General features: G+C 52.7%; 3 protein-coding genes and 1 pseudogene across 3 annotated transcripts in view; 2 read left to right on the top strand and 2 right to left on the bottom strand.

Annotated features, from left to right (window-relative positions):
• The window catches only part of LOC147650267 (maestro heat-like repeat-containing protein family member 7), a 285583-nt gene extending 261303 nt beyond the window's left edge, over positions 1–24280 (bottom strand). The window contains exons 1-12 of the mRNA XM_086853489.1: positions 23729–24280; positions 23372–23436; positions 23131–23280; positions 22809–22957; positions 22378–22525; positions 21944–22131; positions 21717–21854; positions 21331–21445; positions 21040–21177; positions 20661–20837; positions 20381–20536; positions 20137–20222 (exon numbers count right to left, since the gene is read on the bottom strand). Of these exons, the coding sequence (XP_086709615.1) occupies positions 20137–20222; positions 20381–20536; positions 20661–20837; positions 21040–21177; positions 21331–21445; positions 21717–21854; positions 21944–22131; positions 22378–22525; positions 22809–22957; positions 23131–23280; positions 23372–23436; positions 23729–23867 (1649 nt within the window). The 5' untranslated portion in view covers positions 23868–24280. The remainder of the gene's footprint in view (positions 1–20136; positions 20223–20380; positions 20537–20660; positions 20838–21039; positions 21178–21330; positions 21446–21716; positions 21855–21943; positions 22132–22377; positions 22526–22808; positions 22958–23130; positions 23281–23371; positions 23437–23728) is intronic.
• The window catches only part of LOC147650263 (uncharacterized), a 241358-nt gene that overhangs the window by 185164 nt on the left and 29394 nt on the right, over positions 1–26800 (bottom strand). The window lies entirely within an intron of this gene.
• On the top strand, positions 319–4776 carry LOC147650269 (endogenous retrovirus group K member 21 Gag polyprotein-like). Its single transcript, XM_086853407.1, has 4 exons — positions 319–354; positions 607–1436; positions 4184–4289; positions 4765–4776. Exons 1-4 carry the CDS (start codon positions 319–321, stop codon positions 4774–4776), a joined length of 984 nt encoding a protein of 327 aa, XP_086709533.1.
• LOC147650268 (uncharacterized) lies at positions 4886–6843 on the top strand (annotated as a pseudogene).

Here is a 26800-nt window from a genome sequence, read left to right as displayed (position 1 = left end):
CCCCCTGACATTCCACCCTGCACCACCCGCCAGCCCTGCCTGGCCCCACCCTATGACCCTGTCCCCCGAGGCTGTAACCCTATCCCCTGTCCCTCCGGCCCCTGTCCCGTGGGGAGGAGGAACGGGGAGGGAGGGAGTTACACCCCTTGCTCCTGCAGAGGGGCAGGGGGAGGGGTGTCCCGGCCCTGCCCCCCGATGGGAGGCTGCGAGCCTCCCGGGCCCGGCATGGGGGGTTGCGGGCTCTCTCCTGGCTCCTGCAGGGGTGGGGCTGAGTCTCTCCACAGACCCGATGAGGGAATGAAACCCCCGGGACCCGGCATGGGGGTGTGCGGGACCCCAGGGCCCGGCATGGGGGTGAGGGCCCCCCCGCCCAGCTCCTGTGGGGGCGGGGCTGGGGGCGGGGATGGGGTGGGAGCTGGGGGCGGGGCTGGGGGCTGGGCCGAGTGTGGGGTGAGGGGCGGAGCCCTTCCCAGTTCCCACGGTCTGGGGGGCGGGCCCGAGACCGAGCAGGGAGGTGAGGTTGCCTCACCACATTCCAAAGGCGGGTGTGGTTGCGCTGCTGCAAATTGCCCTGATGGCCCCGGGGGATGCCCCGGGGAATGGAAGGGTGAATCCTCTCAGCCTGCTCCCAGTGTGGAGCCACATGGTGCCCCTGGGGGATGGGGGAATGCGAGCCTTCTCGATATCCGGGCAGGACAAGCCTCTCCCCCCTGCCGGTTCAATGCAACTCCTGGGAATGGAGAACAAAATGGTTGTGACTCAGCCTTTTTCCCTACTGCTGCTCCGGTGACTTTTACTGGAACAAGACCACAGAATCGGCATTACAAGCCGTTTTCATACCAAGACAAAAAGGAAATTTGCAAAGTACAAAGAGAATTTGGCCGTAATAGTGAAATATTTAAAAGCATTGTTAAAACAACATTAACCTCAAATGATTTAGTTCCTACAGATATTAAAGATCTTTTTAGGTGTTTGCTTACACCATCTGAATTTGAATTATGGGAAAACACATGGAAGCGATTTCTAAAAAACATACTGGTGGAATTATTAAAAACTAATCACCAATATGTAGATTTATTAAATAATCCTATTACTTTAGAGCATTTATGTGGTGAAGGAGTATGGGAAAAACCTGAGGACCAAACTAGGGCATTGCCAAAAGCTGTGATAGATAAAATCACTACAGCTGCAGAAAAGGCTTTCACACAGCTACCTACAGCTGACACTAAGGGCAGTTATATTAATGTAAAACAAATGCCCTCAGAAGGATTCCTGCAATTCTTAGACCGATTAAGAGAACAAGTCTCCCGTCAGGTAGAAGGCCCCGTGGTACAGACAGAGTTAGTCAAGGAACTTGCTCAGAGAAATGCTAATCAATCTTGCCGTAGAATTATTTTAGGTTTGCCTGTGGATCCCCCTCCGACTCTTGCACAGATGTCAGCAGCCTGTGCAAGGAAAGCAGAGATGTTTTTGCAGGAAAAGAGACCTCCCTGGACCACCCCAAGATCTGTTGCTGCAGTTTCATCTGAGACAAGGAATGAACAGATGACATCTGACCAGCAACAGCGAATTTGTTTTTACTGCAGAAAACCGGGACATTTTGCTAAAAACTGTCCTTTAAAACAACAGAAACACACGGATACCAGCTTGCCAAAAAACTTACATCACAGCGCTTATCCACTCAGCGTGCAGACATAAATGAAGTGGAAACGAATCTCTGTCCTTTAATAAAAAGGGGGAAGGGGGGTGAAAAACTGCAAAAATATAATTGTGAAAAACGTTTGCCTAATAAGGTCTGGCAACCGCAAAAGCGATTCAGACTTATAACTTCTAAAGCTTTTTGTTTCAGATCTGACTGCTGGACTGTCGTGGGAGTAGATTTGCAGGATAATTCACAAGACCTGGCTGGACTGGATAGCAGGTATTTTGTTATTGGAGACACAGCACACACACCAATAGAGATTGAGGTGGCTCCCATGGGTGGCTCCCATGACAATTAAGGGAGACCTAACACACCTCATTCTCTTAGCTAGGTGCCCCCAACCACCTTACTATATAGATAAAGGGCAGGTAATAGCCCAGGTAATCCCTGTTCCAACAGAAGTCCCAGTAGATGACAAAGCACCAGGAGTCTACTGGGCAGAAGTAGTGGGTGAAAACAAGCCCATTATGGGATGTAACTTAACACATAAATCAGAACATCTCCATGTAGAAGGGTTAATTGACACTGGGGCAGATGTGACCATCATACTGGAAAAGGAGTGGCCCTCACACTGGGAACTACAACCAGTGGCAGGAAAAATACAGGGTGTTGGAGGGATGAAACTGGCAAAAATTGCTAGAGATATCGTCCAGATCGAAGGTCCGGACGGTAGGATAGCTAGTGTCCGACCTTTTGTTATTGACTACAAGTGCCCCTTGTGGGGGAGAGATACCATGTCTCAGTGGGGGGTGAAACTCACTATTCCTGAGACACCTCAGGATCTTTGATAGAGGCCACTGTAGAGCGTCCTGTCCAAAAATTATCTTGGCTAGATAATGATCCAATTTGGGTGAACCAGTGGCCTCTCAGCAAACAAAAACTTGGGGCGCTAGAAAAATTAGTGGAAGAAGAATTGGCTAAGGGACACATAGTAGAAACAACCAGCCCTCGGAATTCCCCGGTGTTTGTAATAAAAAAGCCAGGGAAAGATAAATGGCGTCTCCTTCAAGATTTAAGAGAAATAAACAAAAAAATACAAGACATGGGATCTCTCCAACCAGGAATGCCCTCCCCAACCATGCTACCACAAGATTGGCTACTAGCAGTACTGGATATTAAAGATTGCTTTTTTCAAATTCCCCTGCATCCAGAGGATGCACCAAGGTTTGCCTTTTCCATTCCTACCATTAACAGGGAAGCTCCAATGAAACGGTACCACTGGACAGTTCTACCTCAGGGGATGAAAGCAAGCCCCTTCATCTGCCAGTGTTATGTGGGGTCATTGCTGTCCTCAGTGCGTGCTGAAAAGAGAGAGGCTATCATTTTGTATTATATGGACGATATTTTAATATGCTGTCCCAATAACAACATACTGAAAGATACCCTTGACCTAGTGGTTAAAGTTTTAGCCTCTGCTGGATTCCAATTGCAGGAAGACAAAGTTCAAAGGATGCCACCTTGGAAATACCTGGGCCTGGAAATTACAGCATGGACTGTTATTCCACAAAAATTGGAAATTATTGGTAATCCTAAAACTCTAGCAGATCTCCATTCCCTATGCGGGTCACTAAACTGGGTCAGACCCTGGCTAGGTCTCACCAATGAGGACCTGGGCCCCCTACTCAATTGATTAAAAGGGGAGAGAGAGTTACTGTCTCCTAGGAAGCTGACTCCAGAAGCAAAAACTGTAATTGAAAAGGCACAAAGGACCTTGACAGAAAGACAGGCACACCGCTTCAAACCTGAGCTGCCTTTCAAATTTATTGTCCTGGGGAAATTGCCACACCTACATGGGTTAATATTCCAGTGGGCCGAGGGGCAGAGGGACCCACTCTTAATAATAGAATGGGTTTTCTTCTCTTATCAAAGACCCAGGACTATCACCAAGCCACAAGAGCTGATGGCTCAGCTGATTCAAAAGGCCAGAGTAAGGGTGCAAGAACTGGCAGGTTGTGACTTTATGTGTATTCACCTCCCAGTCAGGCTCTCTGGAGAAGGCAAAAACTCCCCTGAGAGACTGACCAAAGAGATGTTTGAGCATCTGCTGCAGAGCAATGCTAACCTCCAGTTAGCTCTGGACAGCTATAGTGGGCAAATTTCAGTTCATGCACCATCACACAAATTGTTTCGTGAGGAATTCCATCTCATTCCTCGTGAGAAAAGGAGCCGGAGGCCACTCAAGGCTCTCACAGTGTTCACTGATGCATCTGGGACATCCCACAAGTCGGTGATGACTTGGAGAAATCCACAGACTCAGCTTTGGGAAGCTGATGTTGAGTTTGTAGAGGGGTCACCCCAGATAGCTGAACTAGCTGCGGTCGTGAGAGCCTTTGAAAAATTTTCAGAACCAATTAATTTAGTTACTGACTCAGCCTGCGTAGCAGGAGTGGTGTCCAGAGCGGAACAGGCAGTTGTCAAGGACATTGAGAACAAGCATCTCTTTAGATTGCTTTCAAAACTGATTTACTTGGTCTCGAATAGAGAACAACCTTTCTATGTGATGCATATAAGATCGCACACCCCATTGCAAGGTGAAATCGCTGAGGGGAACCGGAAGGCTGACTCCCTTGCTGCCCCAGCCGAAAAGGTATGTCTCCCTGATGTGTTTCAGCAGGCAAAAATAAGTCACCAGCAATATCATCAAAATGTGCCAGGACTGATTCGTCAGTTCCAGCTGACACGGAATCAGGCCAAAGCCATCGTGGCTACCTGTCCCAATTGTCAGCTTCAGGCAGTGCCATCATTAGGCATCGGGGTTAATCCCAGAGGCTTTAAGAGCTGTGAGGTGTGGCAAACAGATATCACTCATATTCCCAGTTTTGGTCGCCTTAAGTATGTACATGTGAGTATTGATACATACTCAGGAGCGGTGTATGCCTCTGCTCATGCAGGAGAAAAGTCTGTGCATGCTAAACAACACTTAGTACAGGCCTTTTCTGTATTGGGAATCCCTAAAGAAATTAAAATAGATAATGGCCCAGCATATAAATCCAAGGAGTTCCTGGAATTTGTCCAGCAGTGGGGAGTGGAACATAAAACTGGCATCCCCCACTCCCCCACAGGTCAGGCTGTAATCGAGCGTACACACCAGACGCTCAAACAAGTCCTAGCCAGGCAAGGTAGCAAAGCAGTGTGGATGTCTCCCCAGCAGAAACTCTGTAAAGCTCTGTTTGCTAATAATTTCCTAAACTGCTCATTTGAAAACATGAATCCTCCTGTAACTCGGCATTTTAACAGTGGTGATCAGTTTAAATTGTCACAGCATCCACCGGTGTTAATCAGGGATCCTGAAACTTGGCAAACCAAGGGTCCCTATGAACTTGTCACCTGGGGGCGAGGTTACGCGTGTGTATCCACCCCTTCAGGCCCCCGATGGATCCCTCAGAAATGGGTAAAACCTTTTGTTCCAAAGAATCCAGCACCAGCAAGAAGAGAAGAGAAGCAAGTGGCTGTCACTTCCAAGAGAAGACGCCGCTGAAGAGAGCAAGAAGAAACCTCTCTAGCCTCTGACCTGCATACTATAACTGTGAATATGTTTTAAAGAATGTCTGTTTCCTTTTTTTTAGAAATAACCTACCTCTTACTCAAATCCATGATGAGCCTTAACCCTGCTGTCATCCTGCTCGCACTGAGCAGCCTGACAGCAGCCTGGATCGTCCCACAGCCACACCAGAACATCTGGGTTACCCTGGCACAAACACTCCAACAGGAAAACATATGTCTATCGACTGCAGCAGCAAAAAACCCTATGTCTACCTGCCTGGTAGGAATTCCCTTGCAGCATGATGAATTCACACACAGCTTTAGTACACTGACTCCTGAGGCAGATAATAAACTACACAGCACTCATGTAGAAGCAGAGTTAAGAAACCCAGTAGAAGAGTGGCTGCCCCATTTTCCTAAGGCAACCCAGGAACCCCAGGAGTTAGAGCTACTGGGTTCCTCCCCAGCATCATACTGTGTACACTTTAGGGTCAGTCCTCCAACTCATAAAGAAACATTCCACCATATAGTACAACATCGAGAAGAGTTCACAGCAAAAAGGTGGTGCCGTGTACTAAGCTACATCAAAGTGCACTCTTCAGCTCATACACATCCCAAAAGCCTCCCCAAAGGACTGTTCCTCATTTGTTGGGACCGTGCATGGGCAGGAATTCCATCCCGTCTCCTCGGAGGGCCGTGTACCATAGGGCGTCTATCACTGTTAGCGCCCAATCAAACATTAATTGGCGAGTGGACCCATAAAAACAATTTGACAAAAAGAATTCAAAAGAGAAGTGCTACAAAATCAGATGATGAAAATTGTGACTCAGAGATTTTCCATTGGTCAAAATCAAAAAAGGATTGCTGCATCCATTTTCCTTCCCTGGGTAGCTGCAGCTAAGGCTCTAGGTGAATTGGGACACCTAGAATGCTGGGTGGTAAAACAAGCGAATTTAACATCTAATGCCATAAGTGCCCTCCTAGAAGATAAGGAAATTACCAGGCAGGCAACACTTCAAAACCGTGCTGCAATAGACTTTCTCCTGTTGCTCCACGGGCACGAGTGCCAGGAGTTCGAGGGTCTTTGCTGTATGGATCTAACATCGAAAGCTCCTAACATCCATGCCACGCTCCGAGAGATGAAAAGCATGATCAGACAAGTCAAGCAAGAAGCAGATGACTGGTTCAATGGACTGTTTAAAAACTGGGGACTCTCGGGGTGGTGGGCTTCAGTAGTGAAAACTATTCTGTCACTGCTAGTCATTGTTTTGCTGACGGTGTTAGTGTTTGGAGTGCTAAGCAAAATACTGTACAGAAGCATAGTTAAGCTAATCTCAGCTACCTCAGATGTCAACCATATAGAGTTGGCAGACCAGAGTAACCCTCACCAGCCTGCAAATGGGGATTGGTGGGCCACTTCAGGTCAGTAAGTAGTATAAGCTCATTACCTTTCATTCAATTACATATATCAAAGTAGGGGCAGATGTGGTGGAGCATATTTCTGGGAGTTACTTTGTTTCTCTGTGACGTGTCTTTCCCCTCCCCTCCCTGTCCCTGAAACGTTATCCCATGGCTTGGTGTTGTGTGTCCCCCCGCCCCTCTCCCGAGGTTTGAAAGAGTCCGGGAAAGAGGCACCCAGCCTCTTCTCTCTTCTGGAAGCTAGCCAGAATAAACATCCTCCGATCCCCTGGAGGGAGAAGCAGCACCTTTTTGGTCTTTTCTTGGTCTCGAAGGATCTCCCTGACCCCTCCATTCGACAGAGCTAGCTTGGATTTACTTTGGGGGCAAAGGGAAGATCTCTTCACAGGCTGAGTGAGAACTCCTGCATTCCCTGGCACCCTGAATTCCAAGGCCAAAGCCAAACAAAACAAGCAGAGCAAACCCTGCTCCTTCCCCTTCCCCCTCCCAGCCAGGTGGGCAAGGCAAACCATTCCTGCTGAAATACAGCTCTCAATTGGAAAGGGCCCCAAGATTGTGTCCCCTGAAAGAGAAAGCTGACAAGAGGGGGAAAATATTATTAAAAATAAAATACATCAATCACTCCACAAATTATACTCCAATACGTCCTTCAGGCAGGAAGGTCCCTGCTTTGGTGCTGTATTCTCTTTCTTTGGGATTTGCTTTCTTTAGGGAACACACGGATTGCAGCAGCTGAGTGGATCATTTAAGTGGATCCTGCATATAACAGACACAAAATGTGTGTGAGCCATCGCTGTGAGGTGTTCTGGGAGGGATGGGATCGTTCCAGAGCATCTCTGGGCTCATTTCTGCAGCACAACACACTGAGAAAACCAGCAAGGGCTGGGGAGCACTGGGAGAAACCCCTGAGCCACTTTCCTTCCTCTTCCCTCCCTGCAGAGGATGCTCCTTCCTCATCCCCTGAGCCACAGGGCTTTTCCCTCCATTGTCATTTCTTCTCTTCAGCTGCATCCCAGTGCTTGTGTTTGGATTTGATACTGGGAATGAAAAATCAAAGCTTTCCTGGTGTTCCAGGAAAGGGATCCTCACAGGGATCAGCCAGGTCTGACACAGCATCCTCGAGTTAAAGCTCCAAATAAGATCTGTTCTTACCTCTGCTTTTCACATCCAGGTAACTTTTCCTTTTCCATTTCCAACTTTTACTATTTAAAGGTGAAACCTTCTGTGGTTTGTGTCTGCCTGAACTGTTTGAGAAGGAAAATGGTTTGAAGAATATTGTGTCTTTTTTGGGGTTTTTTTGGGAATTGAAAGATGCTTTCCCCAGTGATTTGAAAGGAAAATAAGCATAGATGCATTTTTCAGAACTGGAATAACACCAGTTTAAAAAAAAAAAACAAAAAAAGCACAATCAACAGTTTCAAGTGAAACACTTGAAAATCAGATTAATAAATCAGGTCACTTCTGAGCAGGAGCAGCTGATCTCTGTCCCTTCAGTCAGCTTCTGTGTGATGCTTTTCTTTGCTTCTTTCTGTAGAGGAGCCAAACTAATTCCTTTCCCCTCCACTCCCCTTCTGGCACCGGTGGAAAATCTTCTCCCATCCCTGCTGGAGTGCTCTGCAGGAGGCTGGTGTGGCTTTGTCAGGGGTAAAAGCAGTCTGAGGAAGGTGCAAAGTGGGAGCCTGGGAAAGGATGGAAGGTCTGCAGCCTCTGTGCTGTGTAAAATGCTGCAAAAACTGCCCTGAAGACTGACCAAAGCCCCCCTCCCCTCTGTTAAACACAGATTTCTGTCAGGAATGAGGGCTCTGCCCTCAGCTCAGCACTTGGGGACTCCCCATGGAGCCACCCCAAGCATGCAGAGGGCACTGGCACTCCATGGGATGAGGTTTGTGTGGATACAGACCCCAACAACAGCAACCAGAGCTCCCTTCTTGGGTTCCATAAAGCAGATTTAGCTCCTAACCCATCTCTAATATGTCTGCTCCTCGTAGCCAGATGAATAAGGAACAAATATAAATCACAAGGAATTTATCTGATGATGGCAAGGAGAGAAAGGGATGAATAATTTATTTGACGGATATTATTCATCCATCCATGGAGCCAGCCAAGTAATGAAAACATTTATTCACAAATCACTCTGTTGACAATCGAAAACTTTGTACAAGAAGTAATTCATATGTATGATTTGACTCCTGGAAAACCCAAACTGGAGAGCTGACCTTGCTGAGGAGCAGGAAGTGCTAAAGCTGGGCTTATCTTAGACCCACCCCACGATTTCCATCTCTTTCCCATCTCTGGGACTACACAAAACAGATTTCCAGCTCTGAACTATGGAAAACCTGACTTTCACCCACAGCCGCCACCAAAAATCATTAAAACATGGCACATGACTTTCCCATGAAGGCAGAGATGCTCTTCCCACCAACCAAGCCCCACTCCAGAGTGCAGGAGCTCCCTCCATAAATAAACCACTAGAAAAGCCTAAAAATAACTGTTTCTTTTTCTTCCAGAGGACATTCAGCTGCTTTCCAAGCTCTGGGCAGTTTATTCCATTATCAGAACTCCTTCCTCCATCCCATCTTGGAGCTTCCAGACTGTTTAAATAACCCAAAGTGTCCATATTCCCTCTAAGTAACAGGAACAACAGTCAAGCCAAGTCAGAGCTGCCACAGATGGAAATATGCTCTTTATGGCCCCCTGAATTTCAGTCACTAGTATATGGCCTCAGCTCCTCTAAAAAAAATCACAAATCTACACAAAGTCCCCACGTGCAGCTCTGTGCTTTTGGGTCCTCCAAGATATTTAAAATCCCATGGAGATGGAGTGCTCCCTATTGACCATCCAAACACAAAGAAACAGACATTATCCCAACATGACTATGGAATGAATCACCATCTGCTTCCAAGAAGGTGAGGAGGAAGAATTCCTGCAGCCACAGCTCTGGAGTTGGTGAAGCAGAAAACTCGTCATGGTTCAATTAATCTCACAAAAAGAATCAAAATCATGGCTGCCTCTCTGAAATAGATGCAAATCTCCATTCCCCTCTGGTGAGTGAGGCAGGGCTGGCAATCCTGTCTGAGCAGGTTGCTTATGAGATTTTAGTGCTTGTGGGAAAGCACAAGGGCACAATCCTGGGCATCTGGCATTTGCAAGGTGCTGTCTCCTCCTAGCTGAGGGCAGGAGAATGAACAGAAAAGCTCAGGCAGGGCAGACAGCTGGGGTCTCTTTGTAACAGACCCTGAAGACCTAAATTTGGGGGAAGAAAGGTGGGAGGCATTAGAGAAGCCTGGGATGATTTAGGACACAGAGCCAAGCTTCACACTTAATTCCCAGCAAAAGCTCAATAAAGGCAGATGTGCTCACAATTAAGAAACTGCTCTTGGAATCTCAGACTGGTTTGGGTTGGGAGGGACCTTAAAGGTCACCCAGTCCCACCCCTGCCATGGCAGGGACACCTTCCACTGTCCCAGCTGCTCCAAGCCCTGTCCAGACTGGCCTTGGACACTTCCAGGGATCCAGGGGCAGCCCCAGCTGCTCTGGGCACCCTGTGCCAGGGCCTGCCCACCCAGAGTAAAAGATTTCTTTGCCATTATCCAATCTAAGTTTGTCCTCCTTCAGTTTAGAACCATTCCCCTTGTCCTGACACTGTCTGCCCATATGAAAAGCCTCTCTTCCTCTGTTTCATAGGCCACTTCAGGCATGGGAAGTGGCTCTGAGGACTTCCCAAAACCTTCTCTTCTCCAGGCTGAACCTCCCCAGCTCTCCAGGTCTGTCTCTACACATCAGAGGTGCTCCAGCCCTCCCTCATCCCTACCTCCACCTGCAGCAGGATGGGATCTGAGCAGCAGGACCTCAGCCAAAGTCCCAGCCCAGGCACTCAGCTTTTGGTCCAAATTCAAAAACCCCTCTGTCTCTTGCTCCCCAGCAGCCAAAGGGAGATCACCCAGAGGGACCATCCCCTGCTCAGAGCCAGCTCCAGGGGTGACCAGCCCTCACCCCAAAGAGCAGCTCCCTCCTCCCCCATCCTCAGCCAGGGCATAGTTCCCATGAAAGTTTTCAGTGGCCCACAAAAACAGCCACAAAATCAGCAAAGTTTCATCTAAAAAATAACCCAGAGCTGGGCTTGGAGCCTTCCCTGGAAGCAGAGCTTTGGTTGAGACACAATTCCCTGTGGAATTCCCATGGGGAGTCTCTGATCAATTAGAGAACAAAAGCTGCTTTATCCAGCCCTGCTCTCCTGCTGAGGGGCCATACTGAATACCAGACAGTATCTCCTTAAACCAGAGAGATTCCCCATTCCAGCAGCAGATATCTGGGCAGCCTCTGTACAGCCCAACACCTTTCCCTAATATATCATGCTTCCATTTCTAGAGCCCTTCAGTAGCACTGTACTCAGAAGAGCTACAAAAATAATCACAGTCAATATTCTGGAGTCTTAACAGAGGCTTTAGTACCATTTATAAGTGGAATTTGTAGTAAACCACTCCTGCCTGGAGAGCAGGATCTCACTGAGAGCCCAAGAACTTCAGAAGTATTGAAAAGCTCCACCACAACCATTCACCTGCTGCATTTTAAATTTTGAATTTTCATTCATTCTCCCCTAATTATCAAACCCAGCCCTTCCTCTTAGCTCCAATTAAACCTCCATAGGCGTCTTCTAAGCCAGATTTAAGGGAAATTTGAACCACAAGAATTTGCCAGCAAATTTTATTTAAAGAAGCAGAGAAGTCTCTACCCTCAAGTAAATGTCTCCAGATTCAGCCAGCAGCAGGAGAGCTGAGGGCAAGGTCTGCTAGCACTTCTCTGTCCTCATTCCCAGGAGGATGGGATGGGATGCTCCTGCCTCAAGCATGGGGCTGACCAAAGGGATGGAAGAGGAAAAGAGGAGTTGGTATTTCACATTTTTGAGACTTTTTTTGTTTTGTTTTGCAGGCAGCCAAGCCAGCCTGGAGGCACCAAACAACATCAGCTAAAGGCATCCTGAGGGTTTTGCTGGGATGGGCAGGGTGGTCACTGATGTGCAGGTCACGTCCAGCAGCTCCCTGTGTCCAGTGCTGGGCAGGAGCAGGAGCTGGGCACTGAGGAGAGCCAGCTGTCCTGGAGCTCCATCTAGTGCAAGGCACCCTGGATTTATCCTGTCTCCACATTTGGGGAAGCTCCTGGAGCCACAGGATTTCCAGAGACTTTGCGCTTCACGATTCCCCCCATTTGCAGCTGTTGCTGCTGCTGGTGACACCATAAAAACACAGTTCAGGTGCATTTACAGCCAGGAAGGTACCAAAAGGACAGGGATTCTCTCTTCTTTTAAATCCTCTGGTTAGTTTTCAACTTGGAAGTACTTGGGGCTGCAAAAAGTGTTGTTCACAAGCTCTGCAACCTCTGAAAGAGCAGAGCAGCAGCAGGGCTCAGGTGGCTCAAACACAGCTCTGGTTTTCAGAAGGATTCCGACTTTTCACGTCTTGACTCCTCCATTGTCTTTGAAAGCCTCCACCACACCAGAAGGGCTCAGAGCTTCAGAAAAAGGTGGTTTCCCCTGAAAATCTTGCTGGGAGCTGCCAGCAAACAGGGAACCACACCATGAGCGTGAGAGGGTGAGCTCCTGGTTTTATTTTAAACACCAGTATCAAAAAGGGGGGAGAAAACATAAAAATAAAGAGGCCTATTTGGAAAAACAGAAATGTTAATTTTCAAAGGAATTAGAAAAGAAAAAATGGGGTAAGATCCTTCTCATTGCTTTTTCGCCAGATACACTGAGCTGGACACAGAGACTGAGGATTTCTCTCCCCAGTGAAAATCCTTTTCCTAAAGCCCCTCTGCCATCCATGGCCACCACAACAGCCCCAGATCCCAGTGTTCTCCCCTCCTCCTGCACAGCTGCTCCTCAGGGAAGCCAAGACTTTGTGCACCTCATTATATTTTTAACCACACCCGCTATTCAGGCACTTTCAACTCCTGAGAGGGAGGGGAGATTTAAACAAAGAGAGATGTGTAAATACCTGAATAAAGACATGAATGATTAAGAGAAATAACTGTTAATAACTGTTAATTGTTTCCATGCCAATTGCCAAGATGCAGTAGAGGCTACAAGGGATTTCCAGCTATTAACAGGTGAGGAGGCAGTGGTGTTCAATGAAGGTCAAAGAGTGATTTATACAATGTGCTACAACACTTCTGCTCACTTTTTTATTAAATGTCTCTGCAGTGCTATTCCCTGGGAATTCCTGTTTTACACAATTTAAAACTGCTCAGCTTTCCATGAAATCACAGGATCATTAAGGTTGGAAAAGCCCTCTAAGATCATCAAGTCCAATTTTTAACCAAACACCAGCATTCCCACTAAACTGTATTGCCACGTGCCACGAATACTTGGCTTTTGAACACTTCCAGGGATGGTGACAACAACATCTGTGGCCAAAATGTGATGGTTTGGAGCCAACAGTGGGATATCCCCTAATGCACAACTCCTGCTGGAGAAATCTCAGGGAAACTCCATGCTGCCAGGCTTGGGAGTTTGAAAACTCTCAAAACCAAAAAAGAAATCAAAGCACAAATGTGTTTGTTCCTTGGAATAAAATACCTGTGGTTTCCCATGCTGGCTGCAGCCCCCCATCCCAGGGGATTCTCCGTTTTGTGTGGGCCCATCAGCTGCAGGTTTAATTTGGCCGTGAGTTCCACATGTCTCACAAAACCCTCTTTAAACAACTTCCAGAAATGCTTTTATTCCGAGGATGTTCTGACTTGAATGCATCTGATTCATCCCCCCCTCCCCCCCAATGACCCTTTTACAGCACAGCCTGAGCAGCTGAAGGGAAGCAGAGTTGTTCTCTCCCTGCTATCACAATCAAGTTGTTTGGTATAAAATGTGGCTGAGGAGTGAATCCATAATGTTCCTGGCCATGTAAGGAAACTGCTATTACCAGGAGGAAAATGCAGGTAGTAACTCTGCGGGTTTTTCTCCACTGGAACTGTAATTAATGTGGATGCTGTGCACTAAGTACAGGGAGAAATACAGACTTCAGAGCAGTGAAAATGCATCTCATTAACACCGGAACTACTGTATCGTCCAAATGCATGATGTTCAGCAAGGAAAAGCTGGGTAATTGAATTCCCACCAAAGCACAGTTCATCTGCATCAAACAGCACCATGCTCATCGTGCAGCTCCTTCGGGCTGCTGCTGGAAATGAGGATTAATTAGGATACCTGCTCGTTACTCACAGAGCAGGCACACACACTGTGGTCAGGCTTGGGGCTGTAGTGAGAGGCTCTGCTCAAACCCCAGCCAGGCAGAGCAAGGCAACTCCAAAACTTTGGATCTTCTTGCACTCAAGATGCACCAAGAGTCAACATTTTTTTTTTTGTCCGTGAAGAAAAAGCTGGCAAAAACCCCCAACAATTCACAGGAAGACACCTCTGCTGCATAAATATTTCAGTAATAACTAATAAGTGATTTATGGAATTGGTTTTGAATTATTCTAGGCTGGATTGGCTCGAGTGGCAGGGATGTGCATAAATCATTCCATGCACAGCACCCCCCAATCCCAACATGCGGCTAATGAACCCTCCGGAGCCAAACACACTCCTCCTTCAGGAAGAACCCACTGATCTGCAGCATTTTAATGGGTAAATTATTATTAATTTAAATAAATACATGAAAAACTCCCAAATACATCAGAGGAGAGAGTTTGGGAAGGGGAAGAAGGCATCCAGACAGAAACAGCAGAGAGGGTTTGGAGGTTTGGAGCTGGAAATCTGTGCTTTGAGCAGTCTTTCAGTCAGATCCAAGTGGGACTAATCCATCCCTTTGCTGCAGAACCTCCCATCCATGAGCCCCAGCACTGGGGTGTGTAAGGGCAGCAGGAGCTCGTTAAATGCATTTTAACTCATTATCATCATGTATTCTCCCTTTTCCTCCCCTGTCACATGTTCACCAGAGCCCCAGCACACGGCTCTCTGGTATCCCACCGACACAACTTCCAGGCTGAGAAACCCCTGCAAAGCCAAACCCCAGAGTTATTCTGGGCACAGGCATCTTGGGCTAAAGCAGCACACGGAGAGGAGGTCACCCCATCTCATCTTGGGGTCCTGGTATGATTTTCCTCCACATTCACCCCAGACCCTGATCCCCCCCAAAGCCCCCCACAGTGAGAAGGGGCCAGCCCCCTCAGCATGCCCTTTGGGTGTCATTTTGGGCTGTAGGGGAGGCAGTGGGAGCAATCCATCACCCTCAACCTTTGGAAAACCAGTGACTGCTGGGATATCATTTTAAGCTGCCACTTGGCTGAATTTTACTCCCTAGAGGTGCAAAGGATGCTGAGCTCTGGCTCATTCTGGCTCCCTAAGGTGGGACATGATCCCATCACTCCCAAGACCTCACTGTGCTCACCAGTGCCTCAGCTCCCATGCAGCCTGGCACACCCCATTACTTCAGTGCTTCAAATCCCATTATTCAGCTCTAACGAGGAAATCATTTTAATTAAGGAAATTAAAAATGTATTTGCTTTGGAATTTTAAGTAGGTGTTAATTTGAAGGGATGAAAAAGAGCCGTGCAGCCTGCTTGTGTGAGGAGCAGCAGGGGATGGGGATGGAGGAGGGGAAGGGCCCTCTGCAGCACCTGGGGTCCCTGGGGAGCAGGGGCAGGGCGCTAAGGCAGGAGCAGCAAAAGGCAGAGCCACCCCCCAGCTAAGGAGGGCTCCTGCTGATTCCATTCCTGCAGGAGAGTGGAGCCAGGTGGGAGTCAGGCTTTTCTCCCAACAAGTGACAAAAGGAGTAGGGCCTCCAGTTACACCAGAGGAAGTTTAGGTTGGATGTTAGGGAAAATTTCTTCATGGAAAGGGCTGTCAAACACTGGAACAGCTGCCCAGGGCAGTGGTGGATCCTCCATCCCTGGAGGAATTTCAAACCCCTGTTGATGTGGCACTTGGGAACATGGTTTAGTTTAGCAGTGCTGGGAGAACAGCTGGCAGTCAATGATCATAGAGCACTTTTCCAACCTTAATGATTCCACAGATCTATGAAATACAGCAAAAAAGGTGTTGGAAAATCCTTCAGAGAAGCTCTGACGCCGTGAGGCCACAAGGAGGGACAAGAATATTGCCAAGCTGGCCCTGGTCCCTGTTACCGCTGAAGATCAATAGATCACGCGGACACAGGTTGAGGTGTGGTGAAGAAAGAGCAGAGTTTATTTTTCCTCCCAGGATTTATTGGCTTCTTACCATGGCCAGGGATTGGATGCTCAGGATAACACTTTCTCACTGCACTGGCCATGAGAAATGCCCATCAGAAGACGTGTAACAGAAAGAATGTACACATATCTATGTTTACAGTTACTGTCCTAGGAAAGTCATTAGAAAACTATGTTAGCAAGCTCAGAAGCTGAGTTTTCAGGGTGTCAGGTCCCCATGGGCTGCAGTGTCCTCTCATGTCCCCTGGTCCCCAAGGGCTGAGGTTCACCTGGAGGTGCCAGGTCCTGCTTCCATTCCCTCCTTCACTTGTTGCTAGTCTCCAACACCACAAGACTCCATCAGCAGTGTCCCAGGCTTTCCACAGGTGCCACCAACCCACTGGGAGCTCAGCTGAGTGCCAGTGCCACGGGGGGTGGGGGGGGTGGCTTTTGGCCAGAAGGAAGGAGATGCTTCTCACTTTGTGTCCTTGCAGCAGAGACAGCCCAGAGAAGGCTGCAATGCAAGGCTCAGCTTAATGCAGCAGGGTAAGAGTCCTACCAAAACCAGCAGCTAATAAGTTAAGTAATACCCAGTGTTATTAATGCTGCAGCTCTGCCATCACCCATGTATTTATAATAACAGTGTTCCCACTGTACTAGCATTAATCATAATGGATTTACTAAGAAATTAAGGGGGAAGGGATATTATCTCCCTCGGGAACAGCACTTGACAGCAGCCCTATTTACTGTGTGGATTTGGATTGGTTTAATTCTCAATGTCTCGCTCATTAATCTGCTTTTCCAACAGCCCCTCACAAACACCCCTCTGGGAGCACAACCACAGGAGGAGGGAGGCAGGACAAGCACAGCCAGCTGAGGGGGGCTCAGGCAGAGCAGCCCCAGGGAATCCTGGCACAGGGTCAGCACAACCACCAGGGCTGTCTCATGGGGTGTGAGGGCACAGTCCTCTCCTGCCTTGGTGGGCAGTGTGCACGTCTGGGCATCACCCTCTTCTCCAGCCAATCTGCTATTCTCAGCTCCATGCTTAAAAACTCCTTAGCTTTACCTGGTGAGCAAGGAATAGTCAGCATCTCTTCCCAACATTTATAACAAGAGCTCAAAGGTTTTATTGAAACTTGTTTTCCCATATGCCTTTCTCCTCATCAGGCTTCTGGCTCGGGACACTTGGACCAAGAGCAGCTTGTCCAAGCCAGGGAATGCAGTGAGACACCCACAAAGCTCAGGCCCACCACCCTAACCAGAACCCATTGAGCTTTCACCAATGGGTTTTTATCAATCAGACAGCTTTTCACTGATGAAAATGAAAGATTAATGTATGTCCTGAAAGTCAGATGATCTGAGTAAAATTAAATCCTGATGAAAATCAAAGCTTGGTAAAAATTAAAGCCTGAAGTCCAAAGTGATCCAGTGATTTTTACCAGGAGTACGGCTTTCCTTGGTTAGTTTATAGCTGTGAGGAAAGACAGAGACATTTTATCACAGCTTGCATTAAACCCCTCTGATGCCTTGCCTGGGAGAGTGGAAGTGGCCTGGAAGCTGTGCACCTGTCAGCAGGAAAACAAGCTGGAGGAAAAATGCTCCCAAATCCCAGAAAGCCCTGGAGCCTCCTGGGCTGGTGTCCCCAACAGGGGCAGCTGGCTGTCCTCAGCCAAGGAAACACTGGGATTCCACTGGATTTATTGTACCTATCCATTGCATCACACAAAGGATCTGAGGACACCTGGCTAATTTTTTCACCCCAAGTTCTTGATACACAAATAAACACACTTCCCCCTTTTCTTTGTCCATTTAATATTTTTTTCTTTCTATTTTCTGCTTGAGGAGAGGGCTGGGCTGAGATTCATGAGTGTTCAGGAACACCCCCATGTCCAGCCCCCAGCCAGGGAGGCCGCAGTGAAGCCTCCTCAAGGTCTTCTCTCCTCCTGGCTGAGCAGCCCCAGCTCTCTCAGCCTTTCCTCAGAGCAGAGGGGCTCCAGCCTGCGGCATCTCTGGGGCCTCCACTGCCTTGCCTCCAACAGCTCCAGCTCCTTCTGTGCTCAGGACCCCAGAGCTGGGGCAGGGGTGAGCCCGGGAGGGGCTGCAGCTTCATGGGCACCAGCAGGGAATTTTGTGTTATCCCTGGAGAGGAACTAAATGCACTCTGGTGTTGAGGGATAAAATGAAAGGAATCAAGCCTGCCCTGGGCAGGGTTGCCACCAGCACCAGCATTTCCTTGTGCAGTCTGAAGGGATCTGTCAGGGGCAGATCCCAGGGCTCCCCTTGCTCCGGCCCCCAGCCCAAAGCAGCTGCAAGGATGGCAGGGCTGGGCTGTGGGTCCGTGCCCAGCTCAGTTCGGAGCTCCCTGTGCCACCACAAGCACAGGCTCCAAAGCAAACCCTGCCCATGGGGACACAGCAGCCGTGCAACACTGGCACCCTGCAGCTGAGGCCGAGCCTGCAGCACCTTGGAGTACCGATACAGCCCAGACTGTCCCCAAGGCTTCCTGGAGCCTGAGCCCAGGCTCAGAGGCCCCAGGGCTCCCTTCTGGGGAGCTCCGGAGGAACCGAATAGAGAGAGCCTCGGAGCCCTCAGCAATCCCGCCAGCAACCCACAGGCTGGAGGACACAGACGGCGCTTCCTGGCTGGGAGAAGCCTCATGCCCATCTCCAGGCACCACAATCACAGCGATCCCCACAGCTCCAGCCCCTGCCCAGCTCCTCTGTGGGCAGCGTTAAGGCTTCAGCAGAAGCACCAAAGGCCGAGGGCCTTCTGGCCATTTTCCCTTCCCCACTGCACGCCTGGGCGGCTTGCTGAGCACAAGCACCCTTTTCCCCTCTCCCCCTATGCCCTGCACACACTGGGCACCAGAGAAAGCACCTGAGACACTGGGTATGAGAACACATTCTATATTTCTATATATAATTCTGTATCTATTCTATATATTTCTATTTCTATATTTCTATATTAAAGAACAAAAAAGAAGAAGGAAAAAAAAAAACATCTTAAAGAAAAATCCTGCCCGGCTCAGATGGCCCCGGCAGACAGAGAGCCTCTCAAATCAGCTCTCCTCAGAGCTCCAGCAGCACAGCCAGCCACGGGCCCACAGACAAGGGCGGTTCTTGCGTGCCCTGCGGAATCCATCTTGCCACCTCTGCAAGATGGAGCCTGGAGCTGCCCGGAGGACAAAGGCTGTTTCCAGAGCCAGCATTCTGATGGCAGGGCTGATGTCCTGTGCCTTGTCATCAAGGGCTGCAAGAGAGAGGAACAGATCTCCATGGTCAGATCTGGATCTGCAGGGACCCGAGGAGAGCCCCGTGCAAGGGCCAACGCAGGTGGCTCTGGCCATGGCCAGGAGGGAGCAGGGACCAAAGGGATCAGCCCAAAGCCACTGGACACTATTGGCACTCGTGCCCCTGAAATCTCTGTGTGTGCCCTGGCCACACCAGGCCTGGTCCGCACAGGGAGCAGAGCCCTCGGCAGCCGGGGCAGGGATTGCAGCTCCCCTTGGCAGCCGGGGCTGGCAGCCCGCTGCCCTCACTCACCCTGACAGATGCTCTGGAGCTCTCGTTTGTTCCCCCGGAGGTGCTGCCCGGCCATCCCTGGGAACACAGAGCCTGTCAGGGTCCCAGCAGCAAAGCTCCCTGCCAGCGGCGCTGCCAGCCCTGGGGCCACACGGCCTCCTGCCCCGGCAGGGCTCAGCCCCGGCCCTTGCCGCATCCTGACTCAGCCCAAGGGCCCGGCTGCCAGAGGCCGGCAGCAGCAGCCCCGAGGGCAGCCGGGGCTCCAGGGCCGGGGCAGCAGCCGGGGCTGGGGCCGAGCTGCGGCGGGGCAGGGAGGGAGCCCAGCCCGGTTCGTGGCTCACCAATGAACCTGATGGCCGCCGCTCGCAGGGACTCCTGCGGGCTGTCCAGGTACAGCAGGACCCGGTGCAGGTGCTCAGCCGCTCGGCTCCTGTCCTGTGCCAGCTGCAGAGAGCGGCGGGAGGGAAGGGTTGGTGCGGGCTCTGCCCCTCGGCCGGGCACTGCTGCCTGCGGCCAGCCCCGGCCTCCCGTGCCCGCCCAGCCCTGAGGCACCGGGCAGCAGCCGCTGGCGCCGGGCTCTGGAGGGGGCAGAGGGCCGGCTGCTGCCCGGGGAGCCGCGGTGCTGCCCTGCCCGACAGAGCAGCGGTGCCGGGGCTCCATGGGCACACGGCTCGGGGCCACAGGGGGCTGGAGTAGAGCCCGCGGGGCCCAGGGAAGGGAGCAGCGTGTGGGGCACAGGCTGGCGGCCCTGGGTGCGGCACTGGGCAGGGCACAGCTGCCAGCCGCACACACTGAGCTTCTCCAGCCTGGGGCTGGGGCTTCCAGCCCGCCCTTACCAGGCCCTCGCCGAACCTCCAGGTCTGATCCACCCGCAGCATCTGCTGGAGATCCTTCCTCTTCAGGAATCGGGCGGAACAGAGCAGCGTTTCCCGGGAGGCCTGGAGAGCAGCAGAGACCCAGAGATGGCACCACAGCCCAGGGCACAGGACCCACGTCCCTGGGCCAAGACCAGGAGGGAGCTGCAGCCTGCGAGGCAGCAGAGCAGGAGGCAGCCGAGCGCCCTGCCAGGGAGCCACGGCAGCTGCCGAGTCCTCACATCAACCACGCGCTGGTTCTCGTCATGGCAGTGCAAGGAGAGTGGGAGCAGGCTCTGCTGCACGTGGGACTTCAAGGCCTTTTTTCCCTCCTTTGGTAGAAAATCCATCATCTCTCGAAAGATGAACATGGAGCACAGCTGCACCTGGCTATCGTCCTGTACGAAAGGAAGAAATAAAGACCTCAGCATCAGCTGCTTCAGGCCCACCTGGGCACAGGCCTGCAAATGCCCAGGGCACAGTGCCCAGGCAGCAGCCATGGCTGGAGACACAGAGCCTTACATTGTCAAAGAGCGGCAGGAGCGCCTCAGCCAGCTGCAGGCCGAGGGGGATGGTTATCGGGCCACCATTGTACAGGAACAAACGGCTGAGGAGAGCGATGCTCATCCCAAGCACATGGCTGTCATTTTCCCCCAGGAGCTCCACGAGCCTTTCATGCAGGCCCCACATTCTTTTGGCCTGTGTGGAACACAAGTGTGTGAAATGCCACCCTGCTGCCACAGGGCCCAGAGGCCAAAGGCCTGTGCCAAAGGCCTGGGGCAGGAGGCAAGAGGCAGGAGGCAGGAGAGCTGGCAGCAGCTGCCTCAGTGGCCAAAGGCCAGCCAAGCGCAAGCCACTGCCTTCCCCAGCCCCATGCCGGCAGCCGCTGCCCCCTTCTCACCATGGAGGAATTCTTGCCGAGCACCACAAGGCCTCTGAGTGCCAAGCGACGCCTCTCCCTGCACTCGCTCTGCAGTTTGTTTGATGTGATCTCCAGGACGCTGTCACGGTATTCACTCGAGTCCAGGCACTCCAACATCTGAAGGGCACAGGCCGGTGATGGGGCAGCAGCGCACAGGGCTGGGCCCAGGCAGCAGCACAGGGCGTGGGCACCGTCCCGGGCGGCTGCGGCACCGAGAGGGCAGAGAGCTGGGAGACAGCTCAGCGAGACAGCGCTGCCCTTCAGGCTCACCTCCACAAGGAACGCCATGGTGGCCAAATCCCCGTGTGCCGTGTCTTTGCTGAGCAGCCCGAGCAGGTAGAATGCAATCGCAGAACACAAGGGTAGGGACACGTGACGCATTGCTCTGACGGGAGGAAAAAGGAACCAAGACCCTGAGCCAGCGGGACAAACCTCTCCATGGACTGACTCCCAGGAGGAGCTTGGCCCTTCTCCACCACCCTGCAAGGGGACCTGGGGTCCTTTGGGGGCCAAGCTGCCCTTGGGCACCCTCCTCTCCCAGGCTTGTGCAGTGTCCTTGGCCATCCCTTGGTGACAAGGCCCTCTGGCCCCTGACCACGGGGACTGTGTGGGGCACCCCAGGCACGGGGCACAAGCGCTGTTTGGTGGCAGCTCACCTGGCCAGCACACCCACAGCACAGTGGTGCGTGCCAGCACACAGCAGCGTGTCCCAGCCACACTCGTCTTCCACTGCTGCCACCACATCCTCATAGTGCAGTCGGCAGAGCAGGGCCTTCAGGGTCTGCACTGCAAACCTGTGTGCACAGCAAAGCCCAGGTGATGCTGGGAGCACGGGCTGCTGCCCTGGGGACATGGCAGGGACAGGAGGACTGGCATGGAGCACCTGTTGGGGCTGATGGCAAGGCCGTGTTGCTGCTGGCATCTCTTCCAGAAAGTATCGACCTTCTCTGGCATATCCAATGTGCTGAACAGCACTTGCAAGAGCAGATGCACCAAGAGACGGGGGAAATACACTGTCACTGCATGTGGGACACAGGGCAGCTGGAGCATCTTCCATATCACCACAGTTGCCTGTGAAGGACAGAGCAGCCCGAGTCAGCGCTCAGTGCCCAGGTGTCCATGTGGCAGGGCCCGAGCATGGCAGGGAGAGGCCAGTGGAGATGTAGGGACAGCAGCCGGCCTGGTGGTCCTGGAGCTGCTCCTAGGCCAGGTTGGAGCCCAGTGCCTGAGGCAGGGAGATGCCATGGGAGGAGGGAGGATGGAGACCTGAGGGAGAGGTGACCTTGGGGTGAGCAAAGGTCAGCTGCAGAAACTCACAGCCAGGGCAAGGACAGCCGTGTGGTCCCCGTCGGAGGTGCACATGCTGAGCTCTGGCCAGGTGCCCAGCACATCCAGGAGTATCAGCATGGCCGGCTCTGCAGCCCTGCACGAGCACATGATGCTCTTCCACATGGTGGTAGCAGCTCTGTGGGGACAGAGTTCTGTGTCAGGGGGGTCTGGGACACATCACCATGGCCTGGGCAGCAGCAGGGAGCTGAGCTGGCTGCCAGCCCTGCCTCTGCCCACTGCCCCTCTGTGGCAGCCCAGCCCTGTGGGGACTGGCCCCTGAGGGCAGCAGGCTCGGGGGCTGCTGTGCCAGGGCTGACAAAGGGAGGAGCCACAGGGCCCCGGAATCCTCTGTTTGTCAGACACCTGGGCCAGGTGTGCAGGGGGATGCCCTGAGCCCTCTGGGCACGTGGGCCCTGTACCTGTCACACCATGGGGCCACACGCAGGAGAGCCATCACCACGTCAGCAGGCTGTGCCTCTGTCATATCCAGAAGGGGCCTGTACAGATTGTACTCAGGAAACTCATTAGCCTTGAGCCACTGGTAGATGAACCTCACCATGGGGAGCACCTGGAGAAGGCACAGGGAAACTTGGAAAGCTGCCAGCAGGAGTAATGTGCCCAGCTTCCCAGAGAAGTGCTTCCCTTCCCACCGCACTGCCACGGCCTCAAAGGCTCACAGTGAGCAGCTGGCGTGGCCAAGCAATTCCTGGGAGGATCGAAGCCAGGCCACAGGCTGCTTACTTGCTTTGGACTGGAAGGACCCTCCTCCACAAGCATGTCCAGCAGGGCAGCACTGGCCTTGGTTTTGAAGATGGGAGAGTATGCTCTGACCACAGTGCCCATGGCACTGGTCTCTTCCTCCCGAATTCTCTTCATGAATTTGCAAATCATCTGCAGCAGAAGGGCAAGAAATGAGGGACATTGCATGGAGTGCTCCAAGCGTGGTGCTGGGCTGAGCAGGAGAGGGGATGGCTGCAGGTACCTGCGCTGTTGTGCGGAAGAGGCCACGGCTGCGTTCCTGCTCTCGAGTGCGCTCCATGGCTGCTCCTGGCAAAGAGCGAGCGCAGCTTGAGCTGAGGGGCTGCAGGAAAGGCCGGAGAACACAGCCCAGCCCTGCACTCCCCAGGCAGGGACAGCCCCAGGAGGCCCCAGGGCACAGAGTACAGCTCCAGGGCGTCTGCCCCAGCCCCACTTCTGTCCTGTCCATGGGCGTGTCCCCGGGGGATGGGATGGGATGGGATGGGATGGGATGGGATGGGATGGGATGGGATGGGATGGGATGGGATGGGATGGGATGGGGCGAGGCCAAGCTGGCTGCAGGCCCAGGTCTGCCGCTCACCCTGCTGCGGTGGCTGGAATTGCTCCAGCTCTCCAGGCTGCTGTGCTGGGGCAGTCCCAGGGCCTTCTTTCTCCTCCTTCACCCAGGTCATCTTGGGGACACTCGGAGGTCTCTGCTCAACATCACTGCCTGGATTCATGGCTACTTGCAGCAGAGGTGGCTCGGAAAAGGTCTGAGTTGGCAAGTCCTGCAGCTGTGCCTGGAAGGCACCTGCAGGAGTGAAGTCTTGGCAAGGCTGCAGGACAGCCAGTCCTGCACTTGGGTCTCAGGGGCTCGTGCCACAAGGACAGGAGACTCGTCGTCAAGGACCGCGGTGAGGAAATGCCACGGTCTGGGCTCGAGCACACCTGAGAAGTGTGGTGCTTCACCTCACCAGAAGTGAAGCCTCGGGAAGGCTGCAGGTCACCGAGTGCTGTGGTCTGGCCTCGAGGTGACCTGCAGGAGTAACGCCTCAGAAAGGCTCTGGGTCAGCAAGGAGTGAGTGTGCCGTGCGGGGGCTCCTCACAGCACCACTCTGTCCCGTCCTGCCCTGTCACGTGCACCAGGCACTGTGGTGTGGCTGTGTCACCACCAACACTAATGTCACCCCATGTCACAAAGGGCCCTTGGACACCCTGTCCCGTTCCATTCCACGGTTACCATGCTGCACCGTGTCACCAAGGGCCGTTGCACACGCTGCCCCCTGCCCTGGGGCTCCACCCAACCCGGCCAAAGTGGCCCAGCTTGGAAGCAATGCCTTGGCCCAAGTGTCTCAGACAGCCCAACAGGATCTTTAGGAACAGCTCAAACCTGTGGCTGCAGCAGGAAGGGTGGCAGGAGGTTTCCTGCCTGCTTTGCATTGCTGCAGGGGCTGCTCCTGTCAGAGCCCCCTCTCTGCTGGTGACAGCTTTGCTCTTGGGGACACCGCTCTGCAGCAGCCCAGGAACACGAGCGGTGCCCAGTGCCGGGAGTGCCACCAGTGGTTCCCCCCTGTGCACGGGGACCCCAGCCCCAGGGTGGCTGTGCCAGCACCCCCAGGGACCTCCAGCCTCAGGAACCCAGGGCAAGGGGAAACCACAGCTGTGCAAATGCTGCCTGTGCCCAAAGCAAATGCAAAGACAGACAGCCTGTGACAAACAAGGACAATTTATTTACACAACAGCACCACCACCACCAATGAACTACAGAATGTATTTATGTTATAAGAATCTTCATAGCAACAATCTATAAAATGTATTTACAATGAAAGGACCTCTATAGCAATTGCAATAAAGAACCTAACTACAGCCTATAGAACATATATACTGAAGGGACTGTGTCCACCATCTCTGTTATTCCTGCAAGAGAAGGAGGCATCTTGGCCACTCCAGCCCAGCCCTGAGGGCTGTTCCTGTGCACGCTCTGGTGCCGTTTCTGCTCTGTCCAGAGCCGCTTCAGCAGCAGCGACTCAGCAGCGCTGCTCGAGGAGACATCACCACCCTCCCCATGGAGGCAGAAGCTGTGCAGACACAGAGCTCTGTGTCAGGGGAGCCTCGGTCTCAGCACCGTGGCCTGGGCAGGCGCGGGGGCCCGGGCTGGCCGCCAGCCCTGCCTCTGCCCGTTGCCCTGGCAGCACCCAGTGGCTGTGCCCTGCCAGGGCCTCCTTGCCCTCCTTGTCCCGAGACAGCCCAGCCTGGGCACCTCGGGGCTGCTGAGGCCCAGCCTCGAGGGCTTCTGCTGCAGGCATGGCAGTCTCTCAGGGGAAGCACCAGAGCAGCGGGTGACAGGAACAAGGTGACTGCCTGGGGGCTGCTCGTGGCCTCTGACACCCAATTCCTCAGGGCTTCCACCACCCCGGCCCCACAGGGGCCTCCTGTGCCCTTGGAGCCTCCTGCCACCTCCTCCCTCACACCTGCCCCTTGTGCCTTCCCACTGCCTTGTCCCATCAAGGCCTCTGCAGCACCGCATTCCTTCCAGGCGTCCCTCCACCCCAGCCCCTCTGGTCTCCCCCAGCCCGGCCAACCTGCCCGGCAGCGGCGCAGCCCCGATGGAGCTCCAGAGGAGCCGGATTGAGAGAGCCTCAGAGCCCTCAGCAATCCCGCCAGCAACCCACGGGCTGCAGGACACAGACGGTGCTTCCTGGCTGGGAGAAGCCTCATGCCCATCTCCAGGCACCACAATCACAGCGATCCCCACAACTCCAGCCCCTGCCCAGCTCCTCTGTGGGCAGCGTTAAGGCTTCAGCATAACCACCCAAGGCCGAGGGCCTTCTGGCCATTTTCCCTTCCCCACTGCACGCCTGGGCAGCTTGCTGAGCACAAGCACCCTTTTCCCCTCTCCCCCTATGCCCTGCGCACTGGGCACCAGAGAAAGCACCTGAGACACTGGGTATGAGAACACATTCTATATTTCTATATATAATTCTATACTTATATTCTATATATTTCTAATTCTATATTTCTATACTATAAAGAACAACGAAGAAGGAATAAAAAAAAATCCTAAAGAAAAATCCTGCCCGGCTCAGATGGCCCCGGCAGACAGAGAGCCTCTCAATTCAGCTCTCCTCAGAGCTCCAGCAGCACAGCCAGCCACGGGCCCACAGACAAGGGCGGTTCTTGCGTGCCCTGCGGAATCCATCTTGCCACTTCTGCAAGATGGAGCCTTGAGCTGCCCGGAGGACAAAGGCTGTTTCCAGAGCCAGCATTCTGATGGCAGGGCTGATGTCCTGTGCCTTGTCATCAAGGGCTGCAAGAGAGAGGAACAGAGCCATGGTCAGATCTGCATCTGCAGGGACCCGAGGAGAGCCCCGTGCAAGGGCCAACCCAGGTGGCTCTGGCCATGGCCAGGAGGGAGCAGGGACCAAAGGGATCAGCCCAAAGCCACTGGACACTATTGGCACTCGTGCCCCTGAAATCTCTGTGTGTGCCCTGGCCACACCAGGCCTGGTCCGCACAGGGAGCAGAGCCCTGGGCAGCCGGGGCAGGGATTGCAGCTCTCCTTGGCAGCCGGGGCTGGCAGCCCGCTGCCCTCACTCACTCTGACAGATGCTCTGGAGCTCTCGTTTGTTCCCCCGGAGGTGCCACCCGGCCATCCCTGGGAACACAGAGCCTG

This window comes from Cyanistes caeruleus, chromosome 16, assembly GCF_971803275.1.
Source record: "Cyanistes caeruleus chromosome 16, bCyaCae1.hap1.1, whole genome shotgun sequence".
NCBI classification, from domain to species: domain Eukaryota; kingdom Metazoa; phylum Chordata; class Aves; order Passeriformes; family Paridae; genus Cyanistes; species Cyanistes caeruleus.
This window is presented reverse-complemented; position numbering and strand designations above follow the sequence as displayed.